General features: G+C 44.2%; 1 protein-coding gene across 1 annotated transcript in view; it reads right to left on the bottom strand.

Moving 5' to 3' along the window:
* The window catches only part of eeig1b (estrogen-induced osteoclastogenesis regulator 1b), a 108625-nt gene that overhangs the window by 15371 nt on the left and 71421 nt on the right, over window positions 1-21833 (bottom strand). The window contains exons 3-9 of the mRNA XM_045693160.2: window positions 13683-13803; window positions 12704-12733; window positions 4872-4988; window positions 4403-4449; window positions 3893-4065; window positions 3576-3686; window positions 2916-3156 (exon numbers count right to left, since the gene is read on the bottom strand). Coding sequence (XP_045549116.1) covers window positions 2916-3156; window positions 3576-3686; window positions 3893-4065; window positions 4403-4449; window positions 4872-4988; window positions 12704-12733; window positions 13683-13803 — 840 coding nt within the window. The remainder of the gene's footprint in view (window positions 1-2915; window positions 3157-3575; window positions 3687-3892; window positions 4066-4402; window positions 4450-4871; window positions 4989-12703; window positions 12734-13682; window positions 13804-21833) is intronic.

Here is a 21833-nt window from a genome sequence, read left to right on the forward strand (position 1 = left end):
TTCGATTTTTGGGAATAAATGTCATGACAAAGAAATACAAATATATGTGTGTGTGTGTGTATATACAGTACCAGTCAAAAGTTCGGACACACCTACTTATTCCAGGGTAATTTCTTTATTTTTACTATTTTCTACATTGTAGAATAACAGTGAAGACATCAACATTATGAATTATCACATATGGAATCATGTAGTAACCCAAGAAGTCTAAATATATTTTAGATTCTTCAAAGTAGCCACCTTTTTCCTTGATGACAGCTTTGCACACTTTTGGCATTCTCTCAACCAGTTTCACGAGGTAGTCACCTAGAACGCATTTCAATTAACAGGTGTGCCTTGTTAAAAGTTCATTTGTGATTTTTTTTCCCTCTTTAATGCGTTTGAGACAATCAGTTGTGTAGTGACAAGGTAGGGTTGGTATACAGAAGAGAGCCCTATTTGGTAAAAGACCAAGTTGAATTGCTGCAAAGAAACCACTACTAAAGGACACCAATAATAATAATACATTTGCTTGGGCCAAGAAACACGAGCAATGGACATTAGACCGGTGGAAATCTATCCTTTGGTCTGATGAGTCCATCTTTGTGAGATGCAGAGTACGTGAACGGATGAGCTCTGCATGTGTGGTTCCCACCGTGAAGCATGGAGGAGGAGGTGTGATGGTGTAAGGGTGCTTTGCTGGTGACACTGTCAGTGATTTATTTAGAATTCAAGGCACACTTTACCAGCATGGCTACCACAGCATTCTGCAGCGATACGCCATCCCATCTGGTTTGCGCTTAGTGGGACTATCATTTGTTTTTCAACAGGACAATGACTCAAAACACACCTCCAGGCTGTGTAAGGGCTATTTGGCCAAGAAGGAGAGTGATGGAGTGCTGACCTGGCCTGGCCTGGCCTGGCCTCCACAATCACCCGACCTCAACCCAATTGAGATGGTTTGGGATGAGTTGGACCGCAGAGTGAAGGAAAAGCAGCCAACAAGTGCTCAGCATATGTGGAAACTCCTTCAAGACTGTTGGAAAAGCATTCCAGGTGACTACCTCATGAAGCTGGTTGAGAGAATGCCAAGAGTGAGCAAAGCTGTCATCAAGGCAAAGGGTGGCTACTTTGAAGAATCTAACATATTTTTCTGCTTACTACATGATTCCATATGTGTTATTTCATAGTTTTGATGGTCTTCACTATTATTCTACAATGTAGAAAATAGTAAAAATAAAGAAAAACCCTTGAATGAGTAGGTGTGTCCAAACTTTTGACTGGTACTGTATTTACATTGAGCGTACAAATATACATTGAGTGTACAAAACATTAAGAACACCTGCTCTTTCCATGACAGACTGACCAGGTGAATCCAGGTGAAAGCTATGATCCCTTATTGATGTCATCTGTTAAATCCACTTCAATCAGTGTAGATGAAGAGGAGGAGACAGGTTAAAGAAGGATTTTTAAGCCTTAAAACAATTGAGACAAGGATTGTGTATGTGTACCATTCAGGGGGTGAATGGGCAAGACAAAATATTTAAGTGCCTTTTGAACGGGGGATGGTAGTAGGTGCCTCGCGCACCGGTCAAGAACTGTGTCAAGAACTGCAACGCTGCTGGGATTTTCAAGCTCAACAGTTTTCCGTGTGTCTCAAGAATGGTCCACCACCCAAAGGACATCCAGCCAACTTGACACAACTGTGGGAAGCGTTGGAGTCAACATGGGCCAGCATCCCTGTGGAACGCTTTCGACACATTGTAGAGTCCATGCCCTGACGAATTGAGGCTGTTCTGAGGGCAAAAACGGGGGGTGCAACTCAATGCTAGGAAGGTGTTCTTAATGTTTTGCAAAATCAGTGTATATGTGTGGCGTGTGTGTGTTTTTATAAACTGGGTGGTTCGAGCCCTGAATGCTGATTGGCTGACCACCGTGGTATATTAGACCGTATACCACAGGTATGACAAAATAGTTATTTTTACTGATCTACCGTAATTTCCGGACTATTAAGCGCACCTGAATATAAGCCGCACCCACTGAATTTAAAAAATCTATATTATTTTGAACATAAATAAGCCGCACATGTCTATAAGCCGCAGGTGCCTACCGGTACATTGAAACAAATTAACTTTACACAGGCTTTAACGAAACACGTCCTGTAACAAAAATAAATAGGCTTTAACGAAACACGGCTTGTAACAAAAATAAATAGGCTTTAACGAAACACGGCTTGTAACAAAAAATTAAAAATTAGCAGTAAGCTTTAGTTGTCTTTTTGCACTGAGTCAATTCCTCACGCTGCTGTTTCCAACGTCTTATCATCGACTCATTAAGACCAAGCTCCCGTGCAGCAGCTCTATTTCCTTTTCCAACAGCCAGATCAATCACCTTCAACTTGAAAGCTGCATCATATGCATTTCTCCGTGTCTTTGCCATGATGAGGGTGACAAAATGACTACCGTAATCAGAATGATGGGAAGTTTGAGAGCGCTCGATTTAATCTAAACAGTAAACAAAAAAGCTGTTTGACCTTAACCCGTTCGGCAATTTCATTGGTCTAATGAAAGCTTCATGTCGCCAAAAAACTGAGCACGTCACAGAATGTGTTTTTTTGGATAAAAAAAAATTGAAAGCGGGAAAAATCCATATATTAGCCGCGTCATTGTTTAAGCCGCGAGGTTCAAAGCCTGGGAAAAAAGTTGCGGCTTATAGTCCGGAATTTACGGTAATTATGTTGGTAACCAGTTTATAATAGCAATAAGGCATCTCAGGGGTTTGTGGTATAAAGCCAATATACCACGGCTAAGGGCTGTATCCAGGCACTCCGCGTTGCATTGTGCTTAAGAACAGCCCTTAGCCGTGGTGTATTGGCCATATACCACACCCCCTTATTGCTTGTGTGTGTGTGTGTGTGTGTGTGTGCTGTAGCTTGCCTGGAGGGTCTGTTGGAGAGCAGGATGGGCCGCGGTGGCCGCGGTGGCCTTTCACACTTGGTGCCCGGCTCTCCGGTTGTCTGGGGGTCTGCTGCAAGGGGGTGGGGGTTGGCGAGGGCGTGTGCGTGGGGGGTCTGGGTGGGGGTGGCCAGGCCCCCAGAGGTGCTACTGCTTGTGGAGGTGTTACGGCGGTGTGTGAGGTCTGTTAGGCTGGAGGAGCGAGAGTGCTCCGTACTGTACCCTGGAGGAGAGGGGAGGATGGGAAGACATACAAGTCAATTAGACACACACACACACACACTCACACATGTTGTCATATAACCCCATGCCAGACTTGATATTATTTGTCCATAATGAAATCATGAAATCATGGAATCTTTTACATCAAATCACTGGAACCAAATTGAGTTTGTCCAGGGCTAAGATGTCATCTATGGGCGAATGGAGACCCTGACTTGAGTAGCTATGGCCCCGTGCCAAAATGTTCCAGTGCGAAGTTTCCTCTAGGTACAGGTCTAGGATAAACTTCCCCTCCCCTAAACCTAACCTTAACCATTAGTGGGGAAAATGCAAAACAGACCCAATATCAGCACCTAGGGGCAGCTTCACTCTTCTCCTACCAACATACACAACATGGCAATCCAAAAGAGGCTGACTGACCTGATATCTTGCTCTGCTGGCTGGCATAGCTGGAGTTCCGGGAGTGTCCTATGTGGAAGACCTCATCTGGGCTGGGCAGGCTCTGTTCCAACTGCTCGGGTAGACCTGGCGCTACAACACAACACACAGGATCATGTTAGCTTTCTGTGGCACAGAATTACACTTTTTCACAAAATACACAGTAGTATGTTACAAATCGCACCCCATATAGACAACACAGGAGTCAACTTATTGAAATGATAATCAAACGATTAAATAGATACAAATAAATAATGTGTAAACAGTCAGCTGTGATTGGCTGTGATTGTATGTTGTACCAGAGTTGAGGGGAGCTGAGGGGAGTCTGGGTTTGAGGGGCCGTCCTGATGATGTCCTGATGACGCCCCCTGGGGGAGGGTTTGAGTTGGCATCGGTGCCCTCGCCTTTACAGTCCAGCTGCAGGGAGGGGTCCTGGCCCGGGATCGAGATGGACTTGGCTGTGCTGGGGGGCCTAGAAGGTCAAAGGTCATTGTGTAATTAAGTTCAAAGTAAGCATTGAAAACACAGATTAATGAAGTAATATTTGATCATATTTGTCGCAGAAGAACTAAACAACCAAGGGTACTAAGAGAATGAAAAGTACTAAGTTGACAAAGTTTAAGAAAACCAAAGTTTGGATGAGAGTGAGAGGAGGACATCTTGTAGAACTAGATCAGTGGTAGAGAGTCTATGAGTGTTCCTTGTAGTGACTTCAAGCAACAAAATAATCTAGATTTTAGACTCTATTTCGCAAGCTACGTTGATGGTATACATTCTGGCCAAGCGGTGGCGCCAGAGGTCCAACTCACGTTTTGAAGCAAGGATCCCCCGACAAAAGTGTAATTCCAATAGTAACCTAGAAAAAATTGTAATAACATTATCATCATCAACATAATCACCATCAACATCATTGTATATTGTTACAACAAAACACTGCAGCCTTTGTAGTAGAATAACTACTGTTCACTTCCTCAGGGTAATACAATGTTTCTATGGTCAAATGAAAGTATGTATGTTATGTGAGTAAGCTATATAAAAGAGAGGGGCACCTGGCAATATCTTTCTATTCATCCATCAGATAACCATTTAGGGGCCCTGCAAATACCGATCCAATGCCGAGTGGGAAGGCAAACTGTTTATTCAACCTGAACCATTCCTGAACAAGTCTCAACATGGTCTTGCTCTCTGGGTTTCGCCACCAAGTGTACAAAGGACACATCTTTGCACATGGGGTTTCGATAAGCTCATGTGAACGTGTGAGTTTGTGTGTGTGGTTACCTTGAGAATGGAGTTGTCCTGACGAGTGTTCTTAGTGTCGTAGCCCTCGAGGATACAGCAGCGCACAGTGGAGCCTGAGCCAGCAAACTCCGCCATGTTGAGGTCAGCAAAGCCCAGCTGGAGGGAGAGAGAGACATAGAGAGAGTGACATAGAGAGGTGACAGAGAGAGAGTGACAGAGAGAGAGTGACAGAGAGAGAGTGACAGAGAGAGAGTGACAGAGAGAGAGTGACAGAGAGAGAGTGACAGAGAGAGAGTGACAGAGAGAGAGTGACAGGAGGATGATGTTAATAAATATGTTTGATGAAAACTGTGTACCGTGGTCAGGTGTTAAAACACCTGGTCCCCATTGTAATAAGGCGTTTCCTTAGTCATGTTGTATTTAGGCATGTTTTATTTCAGTGTGTATGGTTTCAAACTAGCTACCCGTGAGATATAGAGACAAGGGCATATGAACACATCAAGCATGGAGTGTACGCTTTCAGCGTGCCATTTCAGTCTCTCTACTTTACTGGGGGGGTAACATCCCCCCCCCCCCCAATGTGCCATTACATAACTATTGGCATGGGAGGCTGGTGAGATCACCCAACCATAAATACTCTCACTCCATTAGGGTCTACTAATGTCCCTCACCGCATGTATGTCTCTCAGTCCTCTTACCTTTTCTCTCTCTCACCCTTATCCCACTATTATCTCTACCTCTCTCTCTCACTACTGTCTCTCCCCCTGTCCCCTAGCCCTCTTCCTCCTCTCTCCCTACCACCCCACCCCCTCTCTCTCTCACTACTGTCTCTCCCCCTGTCCCCTAGCCCTCTTCCTCCTCTCTCCCTACCACCCCACCCCCTCTCTCTCTCACTACTGTCTCTCCCCCTGTCCCCTAGCCCTCTTCCTCCTCTCTCCCTACCACCCCACCCCTCTCTCTCTCACTACTGTCTCTCCCCCTGTCCCCTAGCCCTCTTCCCCCTCTCTCTCTCCCTACCACCCCACCCCTCTCTCTCTCACTACTGTCTCTCCCCCTGTCCCCTAGCCCTCTTCCCCTTTCCTCCTCTCTCCCCACCACCCCACCCCCTCTCTATCCATTTATTCTACTGTCTCTCCCCCTGTCCCCTAGCCCTCTTCCTCTTCCCCTTTCTTCCTTATTCTAAAATTGATTAAATTGTTTTTTTCCCCTTATCAATCTACACACAATACCCCATAATAACAAAGCAAAAACTGGTTCAGACCCTTTACTCAGTACTTTGTTGAAGCACCTTTGGCAGCGATTGCAGCCTCGAGTCGTCTTGGGTATGACGCTACACGCTTGGCACACCTGTATTTGGGGAGTTTCTCCCATTCTTCTCTGCAGATCCTCTCAAGCTCTGTCAGGTTGGATGGGGAGCGTTGCTGCACAGCTATTTTCAGGTTTCTCCAGAGATGTTCGATCAGGTTCAAGTCCGGGCTCTGGCTAGGCCACTCAAGGACATTCAGAGACTTGTCCTGAAGCCACTCCTGCGCCGTCTTGGCTGTGTGCTTAGGGTCGTTGTCCTGTTGAAAGGTGAACCTTCGCACCAGTCTGAGGTCCTGAGCGCTCTGGAGCAGGTTTTCATCAAGAATCTCTCTGTACTGGAGTCTCCCAGTCCCTGCTGCTGAAAAACATCCCCACAGCATGATGCTGTCACCACCATGCTGTAGGGATGGTGCCAGGTTTCCTCCAGATGTGACGCTTGGCATTCAGGCTAAAGAGTTCAATCTTGGTTTCATCAGACCAAAGAATCTTGTTTCTCATGGTCTGAGAGTCTTTAGGTGCTTTTCGGAAAACTCGGGCTGTCAGGTGCCTTTTACGGAGGAGTGGCCACTCTACCATAAAGGCCTGATTGGTGGAGTGCTGCAGAGATGGTTGTCCTTCTGGAAGGTTCTCCCATCTCCACAGAGGAACTCTAGAGCTCTGTCTGAGTGACCATCGGGATCTTGGTCACCTCCCTGATCAAGGCCCTTCCCCCCCCCGATTGCTCAGTTTGGCCGGGCGGCCAGCTCTAGGAAGACTCTTGGTGGTTCCAAACTTCTTCAATTTAAGAACGATGCAGGCCACTGTGTTCTTGGGGACCTTCAATGCAGCAGAAATGTTTTAGTACCCTTCCCCAGATCTGTGCCTCGACACAATCCTGTCTCGGACCTCTACGGACAATTCCTTCGACCTCATATGGCTTGGTTTTTGCTCTGACATGCACTGTCAACTGTGGGACTTTATATAAACAGGTGTGTGCCTTTCCAAATCATGTCCAATCAATTGAATGTACCACATGTGGACTCCAATAAAGTTGTAGAAACATCTAAAGGATGATCAAAGGAAACAGGATGCACCTGAGCTCAATTGTGAGTCTCATAGCAAAGGGTCTGAATTCTTATGTAAATAAGGTATTTCTGTTTTTTTATTTTAATACATTTGCAAAAATGTCAAAAAACCTGTTTACGCTTTGTCATTGTATTGTATTGTGTGTAGATTTCTGAGGATTTAAAAAAATGTAATCCATTTTAGAATAAGGCTGTAACGTAACAAACTGTGGAAAAAGTCAAGGGGTCTGAATACTTTCCGAAGGCACTGTCCATAACATAATATGCGACCAGCCAGTGAAACCATTGCTGACCAGGTACGGTGCTGTTGTACCCTTGGTTCAACTAAGAGACAATTACAGCAGGATTTCAATAGCATATTTTTTCCTTATAGTTGTTGTCTTCTGTATAAATTAGTTTAGCGTTCAGGATTCCACTCACTCAATTCTCGCTACAATCTTAATAAATCTCCAAACTGCTCCAGAAAATGTCCCAGTGGTCTTTATAATAATATAAATCTTTAATAATAATGATTTATTAACTTAAAGGGATGTTCCACTCCAAAGATAAAAATCGAATCAAAGTTTATTTGTCTCGTACACAGATTAGCAGATGTTTAAGCAGGTGCAGCGAAACACTTGTGTTTCTAGCTCCAGCAGTGCAGTCAATGTCTAACAGTACCTTGCTAGAAACAAAGTGTGTGGGCGCCATCTTGTAAGCTTATATACCAAATGGCTGGATCAATAAATGCAGCTCCAAACATTGTGACAGCTTTCACAACCATTACACAGACAAACTCAACCTTTGGTAAACATGACTTTTTAAGCTGTTTCCCTGACAACATAGAGCCTTTGAAGTCACATGACTCTCTCTCTTGTGACATAATTACACAATTAAGGCACCATGGTCGCTTATGAGACCACATCAGACACTGTTAAACAAGAAACCATGATAGAAACTTCATTGTAAGTCCTTTTCCAGGCCTTGGTTTCATAGTGTAAGATAACTCAAACCTTGTCTATTAAAGACATGTATTTGTCATAGCTTGACAGACGCTCCAGAGTGGCGCAGCAGTCTAAGGCACTGCAACTCAGTGCAAGAGGTGTCACTACAGTCCCTGGTTCAAATCCAGGCTGTATCACATCTGGCTGTGATTGGGAGTCCTATAGGGCGGTGCACAATTGGCCCAGCGTCACTGGGGTAGGCTGTCATTGTAAAATAGAATTTGTTCTTAACTGACTTGCCTAGTTAAATAAGATGTTATTATTGGTAATGTCATGCTTATTATGACAGTGTAAAGTTGTCTTTATGACAGGCAAATACAGTGGGTGGGTGGCCGCAAAGCTCATCAGTTACACATTATGTCAACGTTTTACCACTTTACACATTGTGTCATTATTGTTACAGGTAAGTGTGAGTCACTCCTGTTTGAGGACACATTTGGTGACCAAGTGACCCCTGGGAAAGACCACTGGTAGATCATAAAGTATCTAGCAAAAAGCAGCTTTAAAACTAGAGAGGGAGCTTAATGCACTCACACACACACACAATATTTTATGGTCAAGACACCATATGATTGTGTCGGTTGGGGTTCGGCTGACTAATGGTTACCAGTAAAAGAAGTGCAGTGTTGCTTTTTTTCCCCTTTCTTTTTTACATCCCCAGACTTCTGCTTTCGGGGGCTATAATCAAACAACCTCGCCGGTCATCTAAACTGTGAGTCACACTAGAATCTACATATTATCCTACTCCTTCTTTTTATGTGGTCAGAAGACATGGTTTCAAAGCACACGTGCAGATCAGAAACCTTGTCTTAATATATTCATTTTCATTCACAAACTGTAAGCGGGGTCCCTTCCCACAGCCACTATATCTCTGACAGACACTGGGGTGGAGTGCCATGGCACGCACGACTGTTAGTTAGTTGGGCAGACACCGGCCTGTACTATTGAGAGGAAGAAGGACTGGACAAACACATCAGAACACAGAGAACTAGAAGACCTTTTCTATAGTACTTCCTCTTGTCCCTATGTCCCTCTGTGTCAAACTCCTACAGGCCTGGAGAGGTCAAAGACCTCCTATCCTCCCATGCCACATGCCCTCTCTCTGTCTCTGTCTCTCACTTTCTCTCCTTTTCTTTCGGCTGACTCAGCGGACATTCCGGTGCAGTGCCTTCTTCCCGGATGAACGGGGTCAGCAAATATGGAGGAAACGAGGGGGACAGGGAAGCACTAGCCCAATGATAACATCCAGCCAGCCTTAACACACACACACACACACACACACACACACACACACCACACCAAACAACACACACACTTCCTCCTCTAATGGGTGACCATGTCGTCACACTTTCCTCTTCCATAAAGAAACTGGCGTCATAAAGACTTGAAGGCCACCAGTCACATGCCTTGTCAATAACCAGCACTAGAATCACTAGAATCATGTTTGGCCTCTACCCTGACTCTTCACACAGTGAGTGCTTCATAGTTCCCTTGCACTGTTATCAACATCAAAAAGGACAATCTGTTTCCCAACTAAATCTTGTGAGGCAAGAGACTAAATGCAGAACTTCTTCAAGACACAAGTCTACACACTTTGAAGAGGCTATTACCATGCGTCAGTCATTTCTAGAAACCCAAAGGACCTATAACGCAATGTTTTGTTTACAAGCAAGCATCGTGGTGTGTGTGTGTGTGTGTGTGTGTGTGTGTGCGTGTGGTGTGTGTGTGTGTGTGTGTGTGTGTGTGTGTGTGTGTGTGTGTGTGTGTGTGTGTGTGTGTGGTAGCTTAATGGCTTAAACATGTTGTTTACCATTATGATAACATTGTGCCACCGGTAGCAATAGTAACAACAATGAGACATTTTTGGTCAATTCGATTTTTCTTAGATTTCAGCATTTGTGGCCTCCATTTAAGGTCATCAACCCTTTAAAAAAACATTTACTAAAGTGATATGATTAATCATTTTGCCCACAATGTTATTTCCCTTCATTTAAATGGACTAACTTTGTATTTAGACATCAAATTATCAATGGAATCCTCAAATTTATGACATAGTAAAAGGTGTGATTAGCTAATAATTATAGACCCCTCCCATGATAACAGTTTGCTACTGGAGAGAATGCTAAAGGTCCTTGTATATCTTTGTAATGTTATTTTCAAGGCAGTAACACCAATAACATAAAACTGTACTAGTAAATAAAATAGTTATTTTATTAATAGCCTTGTTATTTTTTATCAATACAATATATTAAATACATTTGTTCACTTTCTAGCATTCAAAATAATAGATATATCTCTAAATCCCCAAAACATGTCACTACAACTCTACACATCACTACTGAGACAAGACAATTTGCTTTCCCTAAGCACTTTAAACAATGCATTAACATAAGGTTTTGCAGTATAAAGGACTTGCATTATGTTGTATTATTGATAATCAGTTCGACATAAACAAAAACATGTATGTTCTGTAACTATTTGTCATTTGAGAGTGTTTTTCATGGCTGCAAAGGCAAGGTAAGCAAATGCTACCGCAATTTAAGAATGACCCTAACGCTAAAGTCGTGATCTTGACAAACTTAACAGTGAGTGATGACCATGAAAACACACAAGACTGATGGCTATAGCTATGTTCAACAAGTATATTATTCTACCGGCTTTATCTAGCTCTAGTTATGATATTCTACCTTGTCTCGCTGGCTTGCTAGCTCGATAACCATGTGACGACGTGTTTGTTAACTTGCATGAGCTCCATTTAAAGTTGCATGTGATCGTAGCCACTGCTAGGTAAATGAAGAGGTTTATGATGACGAACTGTGCGCAACTTTTCATGACACATCTGGGAAATGGGTCTATTGGTAATGGTCCACCAGGTGACCAAACACTGACTGGGTCACACCTGACTGGGTCACACCTAAAAACTTAGGTCAGGGTCACACCTGACTGGGTCACACCTAAAAACTTAGGTCAGGGTCACACCTAAAAACGTAGGTCAGTGTCACACCTGACTGGGTCACACCTAAAAACTTAGGTCAGGGTCACACCTGACTGGGTCACACCTAAAAACGTAGGTCAGGGTCACACCTGACTGGGTCACACCTAAAAACTTAGGTCAGGGTCACACTTAACTGGGTCACACCTAAAAACATAGGTCAGGGTCACACCTGACTGGGTCACACCTAAAAACTTAGGTCAGGGTCACACCTGACTGGGTCACACCTAAAAACTTAGGTCAGGGTCACACCTAACTGGGTCACACCTAAAAACGTAGGTCAGGGTCACACCTGACTGGGTCACACCTAAAAACGTAGGTCAGTGTCACACCTGACTGGGTCACACCTAAAAACTTAGGTCAGGGTCACACCTGACTGGGTCACACCTAAAAACGTAGGTCAGTGTCACACCTGACTGGGTCACACCTAAAAACTTAGGTCAGGGTCACACCTGACTGGGTCACACCTAAAAACTTAGGTCAGGGTCACACCTAACTGGGTCACACCTAAAAAGGTAGGTCAGGGTCACACCTGACTGGGTCACACCTAAAAACTTAGGTCAGGGTCACACCTGACTGGGTCACACCTAAAAACTTAGGTCAGGGTCACACCTGAGTGGGTCACACCTAAAAACTTAGGTCAGGGTCACACCTGACTGGGTCACACCTAAAAACTTAGGTCAGGGTCACACCTGACTGGGTCACACCTAAAAACTTAGGTCAGGGTCACACCTAAAAACTTAGGTCAGGGTCACACCTGACTGGGTCACACCTAAAAACGTAGGTCAGGGTCACTGAAGAGCTAAAAGGTTTCTTCACACAGTTTACTGTCAACTAGTGGAAACACTATAAACCACAAACACTACAGCTGGAAAAGCAATAAGGAAGGAAAGAAGTTGTCCACGTCACTGCACTGTTTTCCCCACCTTCCCCAAAAGTCCCATCCTGTGTCACAAGGCTTTGTCACATGTGTGTCATACTAGTTGGCTTGAGCTATGGATCCAATTCCCTTTTCCATGACTTTAACCACAGTGGTTTTACCGTTATTGTGTTTGTAAAAATGTACTGTATCACACACACACTGACTCATCTGCTCCAGATATACTGTACATATGGTGTATGTGTGTGTGTGTTTTTGGTTTTCACTATCCTTGTGGGGACGAGAAGTCCTCACAAGGACAGTAAAACAAGCACAATTGCTATTTTAGGCTTAGGGGTTACAATTAGGGTTAGAATTAGGGTTAGCATTACAGTTAGGTTTAGGGTTAAGGGTTAGGGAAATAGGATTTTGAATGGGAATCAATTGTTTGGTCCCCATAAGGATAGTAAAACAAACATGTGTATGTGTATGTGTGTGTGTGTGTGTGTGTGTGTGTGTGTGTGTGTGTGTGTGTGTGTGTGTGTGTGTGTGTGTGTGTGTGTGTGTGTGTGTGTGTGTGCCAACTGTACAGAAATGCCCAACAGGGAAATCAAACAACATTAGCAGGGACATGCTAAAAGATGAGATGTCACATTTTTTAGTCTTACCTTTGAAAACGTCTTTCCTCCTTTGAGCTCCTGCAGTGACAAGAAGAAGTGAATGAAATGCATGAAGCACAAACACTTTCTTTCCTTCTATAGTCTATTATTGTACATAAAGTTAACCAGCTAGAATTCATTTTTCAAGTGAATTCTAACACGAGGAGACTAAATAAAACAAAGGAAGGATCCTCTTTTAACAGTTTGATTATAAATGATCATGTTAAGCTTGTCATGCTGAAGAGTATTACAGAATGTGGCTTTAACAGTGAGCACTTGTATGCTACACTGTTGGAATCATAGAGTCCCCACTCCCTACAGATGAACTGATCTGAGAACTGAAGACTCCATGTCATAATAGCAGATACGCAGCTGTGTGATTATAGCCATGCCCTGATCTCCAGTCAGCCATTACTGATACATGAAAGGGAAATGTTTCGCAATCCCATATTTGCTGATACCATGGTAACGAGAGAAGTACTATAACTAGCATTGTAAACAACAAGCAACAAAAGAGTCCATAGACAGATCTAAGCTGTCTGCAACAGTGTGTAGATTTGGGAATGGGAACTAAGTGAACAAAACATATTTCAGACATTGAAAAACACCTACCAAGGTTGATCCAGTGTGTAGGTGTGTGAAAGGTGTAGGAAGGTCTCATTCAATTACATCAGAGTTAGAGGTAAAAGGTTAGGGAGTAGGCTTACATTACCACAGAATGCCTTATACAGGAGTAATTATAGATAAATTACCTTGTATCAGGTAATAATGTACCTATGACACACTTTTGAGGCAGAGAGAGAACTTGGGCAATGACAAGCAGTCATGAAAAAGTTGCCCAAAATAACTATACAATTTTAAAAAGACAGGACACAGGGCAACTCTTTCTCACTGAGTAGGTTGTTTCCCTAAGAAAATGTCACCTGTAGAGTATCATTCTTAGGCACTGTAAAAGACTATAGCAGGGGCTGATGGGAGATGTAGTTACCTTGCGTACAGAGACCCTGCAGATGCAGGGGTCCAGGACTCCAGTGGTGGGACTGGCACTCATCTTACAGATGAAGGAGAACTTCTTCTTCCAACGAACACAGTTCTGTTGGACCTCCTCCCTACAGACGAGAGAGAGAGAGAGAGAGAGAGAGAGAGAGAGAGAGAGAGAGGGGGGTGATGGTTAGGGTCATTCATCATCATCAATTAATTTTTTGGGTCATCATAACTGACATCATTGAAGTCATCACCACAACCATCAACATTATAATTTTCCTGATTACTATATTTATCATCATGATCTTCATCATCCTCAACATCAACATTATCATCATCAATCATTATTCTTATACCATTATCATTAGCAATATTGTCAGTTTCTGGAGCTGTGTTTATGGCCACCCTCTGGCAAAAGCTTATTGTACAGTACATAATCAAGACCCATGACCAAAAGCACAGCAAATGAAAACCACCTGCTTTGCTGTTGTAAAGGGACTATTACACACTTCGGATACATTACCCTGCCAAATATAGAGTTCTGCTGCGTGGAAAGCCCCTTACTTTTAATGTTTAATGCTACTGCCTCCAACTGCTAAGTAAAGATTGAAACCTAAAGTTGGATTCCACACAACTTAAAGTGTGTTCGTGTGACTGTTCAAGTGTGTCTCTGGTCACTAAGTGAGCTTTTACCTAACTAAACGCCTCGGGGCTCAGGGCTTCTAAGAATCCTTTTCCCATCCTCTCTCTTTCTCTCTCTCCCTCTCTGTCTCTCCTTCCCTCTCTCTCTAAAGTCCTTCCTGTTGAGCCATGCCCACAGACAAACAGCTACAGTGTAGAGAGGCAGCCTGCCGGTGGAAAATCACTGCATTGTAGTCCTGCCTCAATGCCCATCAGCTTGTACAGGGGCCTTGAGAAAGCCAGAGGACAGTGGCTGCGTTCCAATACTCTTAAATGGCCTCCTTTCTTTTATGATCTCTTTATCACGAGTGATGTGAAACAACTGGATAGGTTGAAACAATGTTTCATCTGCCAAGAGGAGACGAGGGCTGTGTTCCGAATCGGGTACCGCCTGTTTAGTACTTGCATACTGCATGAGTATGCACTTTCTCAACTATCACTACTACAAGTACATACTACTTTGAATACTATTTATCATGTTAGTATTTAGTTTTCCTGCAAACAATAATAAGTCGTTAGGTCGTCCTCGTGTCGTCACAAAATGGTCGCCTAAAGTTGTCAGGATGTTGTGTCATGGTCCCATGGAGGTTTTGTCTACTTCCTGGTTTGTCCTGGGGACGTCGCCGATGATGTTTTTAGGACCCAGAGAACATTCCCTTGGGACCATCACACAACGTCTTAAGGACTAGTAAAATGAAAGTCCTGAAAACGTCCTAAAAAGGTCCTGACATGGTCCTCAGTGACGTCCAACTAACTTACAGGGAACCACACTAACGTCCCCCAGAGAACGTCCCCTTAGATTGTTCTCAGAACGTCAGTGGGATAATGTCGCACCAAAACTTTGTATATCGTTTTTGCTAGCCCCGATTCTTTACATTAACGATGGGATATAACATGTAAAAAAAAGACTTCCTGGATAGTGTGCAACTGTCTCATACTAGTTGGCAACTGTCTCATACTAGTTGTCATGGATACTCATACAACTGTCTTTCTCAGAACAGCTCCCACTCCTTCTATTCCCAGAAGAACCCTGGAGGTCAGATAAGACTCCGTCCTCAGCCGTCAATCTCAGCTGTCAATCACAAATCAATTCATTCCCCAGCGAATCAGATGCTGAGATAGCGGGCGAGCTGATGAGGTTGCCCTCTGCCTTATTGGTCCCGCTCTCTTTTTCTTTCATTCTCTCCATCTGAGTCACTGCAGCAGAACAGTGAAAGTGAGTCAGTGTGTCCTTTCCACAAACACACATACAGTACACACATGCAACCTTAGGCAGACTGTAGTGCCCGGTTTATATTATGCTCAGAGAGAGAGAGAGATAACTGAAACCTACTTTGCAGATCAACCTTTGAACACAGTCTGTCATCCCAGTCACAAGACATGTTGTTAAGGGAATGGGTGCAGCAGGACATGTTGTTAAGGGAATGGGTGCAGCAGGACATGTTGTTATGGGAATGGGTGCAGCAGGGCATGTTGTTATGGGAATGGGTGCAGCAGGACATGTTGTTATGGGAATGGGTGCAGCAGGGCATGTTGTTATGGGAATGGGTGCAGCAGGACATGTTGTTAAGGGAATGGGTGCAGCAGGACATGTTGTTATGGGAATGGGTGCAGCAGGGCATGTTGTTATGGGAATGGGTGCAGCAGGGCATGTTGTTATGGGAATGGGTGCAGCAGGACATGTTGTTATGGGAATGGGTGCAGCAGGACATGTTGTTATGGGAATGGGTGCAGCAGGACATGTTGTTATGGGAATGGGTGCAGCAGGACATGTTGTTATGGGAATGGGTGCAGCAGGACATGTTGTTATGGGGACGGGGTGCAGCAGGACATGTTGTTATGGGAATGGGTGCAGCAGGACATGTTGTTATGGGAATGGGTGCAGCAGGACATGTTGTTATGGGAATGGGTGCAGCAGGGCATGTTGTTATGGGAATGGGTGCAGCAGGACATGTTGTTATGGGAATGGGTGCAGCAGGACATGTAGTTATGGGAATGGGTGCAGCAGGACATGTTGTTATGGGAATGGGTGCAGCAGGACATGTTGTTATGGGAATGGGTGCAGCAGGGCATGTTGTTATGGGAATGGGTGCAGCAGGGCATGTTGTTATGGGAATGGGTGCAGCAGGACATGTTGTTATGGGAATGGGTGCAGCAGGACATGTTGTTATGGGAATGGGTGCAGCAGGGCATGTTGTTATGGGAATGGGTGCAGCAGGACATGTTGTTATGGGAATGGGTGCAGCAGGACATGTTGTTATGGGAATGGGTGCAGCAGGACATGTTGTTATGGGAATGGGTGCAGCAGGACATGTTGTTATGGGAAGGGGTGCAGCAGGACATGTTGTTATGGGAATGGGTGCAGCAGGACATGTTGTTATGGGAATGGGTGCAGCAGGACATGTTGTTATGGGAATGGGTGCAGCAGGGCATGTTGTTATGGGAATGGGTGCAGCAGGACATGTTGTTATGGGAATGGGTGCAGCAGGGCATGTTGTTATGGGAATGGGTGCAGAGGGCATGTTGTTATGGGAATGGGTGCAGAGGGCATGTTGTTATGGGAATGGGTGCAGCAGGACATGTTGTTATGGGAATGGGTGCAGCAGGACATGTTGTTATGGGAATGGGTGCAGCAGGACATGTTGTTATGGGAATGGGTGCAGCAGGACATGTTGTTATGGGAATGGGTGCAGCAGGACATGTTGTTATGGGAATGGGTGCAGCAGGGCATGTTGTTATGGGAATGGGTGCAGCAGGACATGTTGTTATGGGAATGGGTGCAGCAGGACATGTTGTTATGGGAATGGGTGCAGCAGGACATGTTGTTATGGGAATGGGTGCAGCAGGACATGTTGTTATGGGAATGGGTGCAGCAGGACATGTAGTTATGGGGACGGGGTGCAGCAGGGTAAGTTGTCATGGGAATGGGTGCAGCATGGCTGTCTAGAGCACTGAGTCAAAACACCTCACTGCAGTCCCTTCAAGACCAAACTGAGCAGCCATGAGAAGAAGAAAAATAATATGAGTCAAGTAACACACATCACAGCATCTATTTCTAAAGGACTTCCCCATGACAGTGGTTCCATAAACCAGGGAGAACAGGCTTTCACCTTCTTCTCCAGTCTGGGTATTTTATGTGAAGTATCAACTTCACGTATGACTATTACTGTAAATTCTTTACATCTTAGTCGTTTAGCAGAAGCACTTATCATGATCAGATAGCTAGGTGAGACAACCACATCACAGTCGTAGTGAGTACAGTTATCAGCAAAGTCAGTGCTGGTAGGAGAAGACAAGTGCAAATGTTTTTTTTGTGTATTTTTTTTATTATATATTTGTTTTGGGGGGGACTGACTGAGATGTCTTATTTAAAGTGGAACTCACAGCGTTTGAACTATTTTCCAGATATGAAAAAACCAGACAATCATAATATCAGTAAAAATTATAAAATTCCCAGTTTATGCTACAAAACCAACTTCATAAGAGGTTTTAAAAATAGATTCTATTTGGATCAAAATTCCATGACGTACAGTAAGGTATTGTGGGCAGAATAGATGGATGTAGTTCAATGCATGATTCATATAATTCACCAATACATTTCTTGGTAGTCCCAAACATATTGCTATCAGGTTGTAAATCACAGCTGGTCTGGTACATTGTTTGCTGCCTCCATTCAGGATGCACCGTTTCAGTTACTCAATATTCTGGACAAATACAGATGAATATCACTAAGGCTTGGAATGTCAATACACTCCAAGCCTTACTAGCAAGGGCAATGATCACAAGTCAGTCATAACGTGGCTAATAGGCTATTTATTTAGCAAGCTAAAAACACAGAGCCGTTAGACTTGCCATGCCATTAGAGGAGTGGGTGAGTGACCGATTTTTGTTCCCCTCATATCGTTTTTCGGTGGCTACAGCTAGAGATGCAGGTGTCATGTGGTTAGCTAGCAAGAAATGTGAATCGCTTTGCTAGCTAGCTATGCTGAAATTGAACGACTGTTATCCAGTTAGCATATCTCCTATGTTCGGAAATTCACTCTGGCTATATACTCAGATTTCTGAGCACTCTCATCTGAGTGTGCCAGAGCGCAGAATAACTGATGAATTTATGAACGTGCAACACCCGCTGAATATGACTGGTGTCAGTAAATGTAGGCAAAAAAAGTAATTAAATTGTTGCCAAACCACAGTTAGTCACTAACACTCTAGATAACATGTAAACAGCCTAACCAGCTCTGCTAGGGTGAGTGAAATGGTCAGGGTGAGCTGTTCTCTCATTTGTGTCTGGAGGTAGCTAGCAAGCTAGCCAACTTTAGCCAGTTAGCTTGGGTGCTTGACTGCTGTTGTGAGGAACGCTTGGATCAACCGTATTCCTCGGCCAGAGCGTCCAGTGTCAATTGTTCAGTGTGCGCTCTGAACGCTCGGAAAGAGAAAACCCTCTGTATTTACCCACAGACAGTCTGACAACACAATTTACGAACAAACCCTTTGTTGTCAATCAAATGTACTGAGCGGGAGCTGACCTCCCGTAGGGGTGAGAAGAATGGAGAGACCAAGAGACCAAAGGTGGCAAAATGGAGTGTTCAGGTTGGGATGTAGGGTTTGAGCATAGCCTGTACTGTGTTTAGTCCTGTACAGGGCAGTTAACCATGTTTATTGACCCCTGTAAACTAGCACTCCCTATGAAACTGAGCAAACAATTGGAGGTATGCAACAAACACCAACACATCACCTTTAACTATTGAATCCTTTCAGATCAGTAGTCATGAATCACAGTAGTGGAGGAAAGGAGGAGGAAAAGAGTATTGGTGCTACACTACCAATCTGACAACAAGGGTATATCCATACAGAGGCCACACTTTTATCAGAAAATGTTCACTTTCACTACTCCCTCCATCTATGCCAGAAATGGCTCTGAACTATATGTTTCTTGTTCATTAATAGTGAGTGAGGTTTTGTGGTCAGCGAGGCCCTTTCCACTTTTTTGGGGGGTGTCTGTCTCTCTTGCTCAATCTTCCTCTATTTTATCTTCCTCTCTTTCTCTTTATTCTGCCCTCCCCCCCGACAGACAGACAGACAGACAGACAGACAGACAGACAGACAGACAGACAGACAGACAGACAGACAGACAGACAGACAGACAGACAGACAGACAGACAGGCAAACAAAACCAGAAAGAGAGACACCACAGTTTTTTTTGAAAATGGCATTAATAAAAACATTTTCTAAAAAGGTAATTTATCATGAGTCAGTTTTGTTGTCATGGTAACAATAAAATATGCACCTGCCTGAGCAGTTTTGTGTATGATGTCACAAGCCAACACTGTGATATCACCTGCATCATAAGGAACCAGAGCTTGGAAGGACATGGAAACAATCAGAAACATTCTAGAATTCCACATTCTAAATTAGCCAGATTCAACATTCCCTTCATAACCACCTAAACCTTCTGAGATGACCTGTTGTTTTTGAAACACTCTGAAAATCTTCGGAATTGCTACAATGTTAGTGGAATTCAATATGGTTCTGCGTGTTGTGCACTTACATTTTTTTTATTTAACCTTTATTTAACTAGGCACTTTGTGCCTGACCAATAGGAGTTTGACTTGGACTATGACTCTGGCTACGAGTCCACCTTTGACTCGGAGGAAGAAGAAGGGCCCAGAGAGGTCGGTCGCTTCATCCAGCCTAGACGTCCCCCTGTCCTTCGCTGCTGGTCGTGGAGCCCTAGAGGCCAGGAACCATGGCGTTGTCCCGAGGGCTGAGCTGGAAAGGCAGTGGCCCAGGCTAGGCAGGCAGTAGCCCCTGTGGCCCTGGAGGTCATGCAAGACACTTGTGTGTCTGTTTCTGTGGTATCTAGGGTGGTTGGGAGCAGAGTAAAACTGACATTTCCAAGTACTATTCTACTCCATGTCTCTATAGTGTCAAAGGCCTGCTTTAGCAGAGCTGTAGAATCAGCCACTTCTAGCCACCCTGGAGTCTTTTCAGCCAGAAGACATGACCCTCCAAGAGGACGAGAGCATCAGAGGACTGACACCTGACTCACCTCTAGAGTTACCATCACCTGAAAGAGGCCCAGGGAGTCTGACCTCTGACCCTCAACTGATCCAAGCTGCTGCCAGCTAGAGGGCAACCCTCTGAAGAGGAGGAAGTATGAAGAGGACAGTGTGCTAACCCAAGTGTCTTGGCGGAAAAGGACCTGAGAAGAATTGTACCGTAGCCCGGGAACCTCCGACTGCATCGATCCAAAGAGACCAGTGAGGAGAGTGACTCGACTCAATCGAAGTCAACCAATCTAAACCAAACATTAAGTGCTGTTGTTGAGTGTTAAGTGTAGCATTTGTTTATTGCACATTGAGTGGAAATAAACACATTTCTTTTTTGGGGGGTTCTTGTGTTCCTTATAACTTAAAATAGGATTTCATGATTGCTCATTGAACAATGTCAAAGCAATGAATATTGTAGTTACAACACACAGAAACACAAATGATTATGAAAAGGTTAGAAATCCCAGGCAGCAGTGGGAATAGCAGGGAGGAAGGAGGGTGTCACGATCGTCGTAATGATTGGACCAAGGCGCAGCGTGAGTAGTGTTCCGCAACTTTATTATAACGTGAAACTTCAGCAAAATACAAAAACAATAAATGAATCAAACGAAACGTGAAGACAGTGTAGTGCAAACAGGCACCTACACAAAAACAAGATCCCACAAAACACAGTGGGGAAATGGCTGCCTAAATATGATCCCCAATCAGAGACAACGCTAAACAGCTGCCTCTGATTGGGAACCATACCAAGCACACCAACATAGAAATAAACAACATAAAACACCCCCAGTCACGCCCTGACCTACTATACCATAGATAACCAAGGGCTCTCTATGGTCAGGGCGTGACAGAGGGAGTCTGTAGAAATTAGACGCACAATTGCACCCACACACACACACAAACACACACACACACACACACACACAGCACAGATCTGCTGACGTGGCCGTGCGATCCAGCAGGGCTGCTGCACTCACTGGGGACAAACCAGCTCCCGGAGAGAGGCTTGAGTTTACACACGGACAACCAAAGGCACATACACAAATGGGTGAACCCACACACACATACTTTACAGTTCGCAAGAAAGACCCACACTGCATAACACAATGTACAGTAAGTACCTCTATTAGAGGTCAACAGTACATAGAAACAAAGCTGCATGTGCTGTGGAACACAGAAACAGAAACAAAAACACACACAGACACGTGTGCACCCAAATACAGATGGAACACATCTGTCTTCAATTTCAGCAGCCAAAATGTAAAAGCTCATGATAGATTCCAGGGAACATCTGGATGGAATGGAGAAAGAGAGAGAGAGAGGGAGAGAGAGGGGGAGGGAGAGGGGGATAGAGAGAGACAGAGAGAGATACAGAGAGAGAGAGAGAAAGAAAGAAAGAAAGAAAGAAAGAGAGAGAGAGAGAG

This window comes from Salmo salar, chromosome 01, assembly GCF_965601325.2.
Source record: "Salmo salar chromosome 01, fSalSal1, whole genome shotgun sequence".
Taxonomy (NCBI): domain Eukaryota; kingdom Metazoa; phylum Chordata; class Actinopteri; order Salmoniformes; family Salmonidae; genus Salmo; species Salmo salar.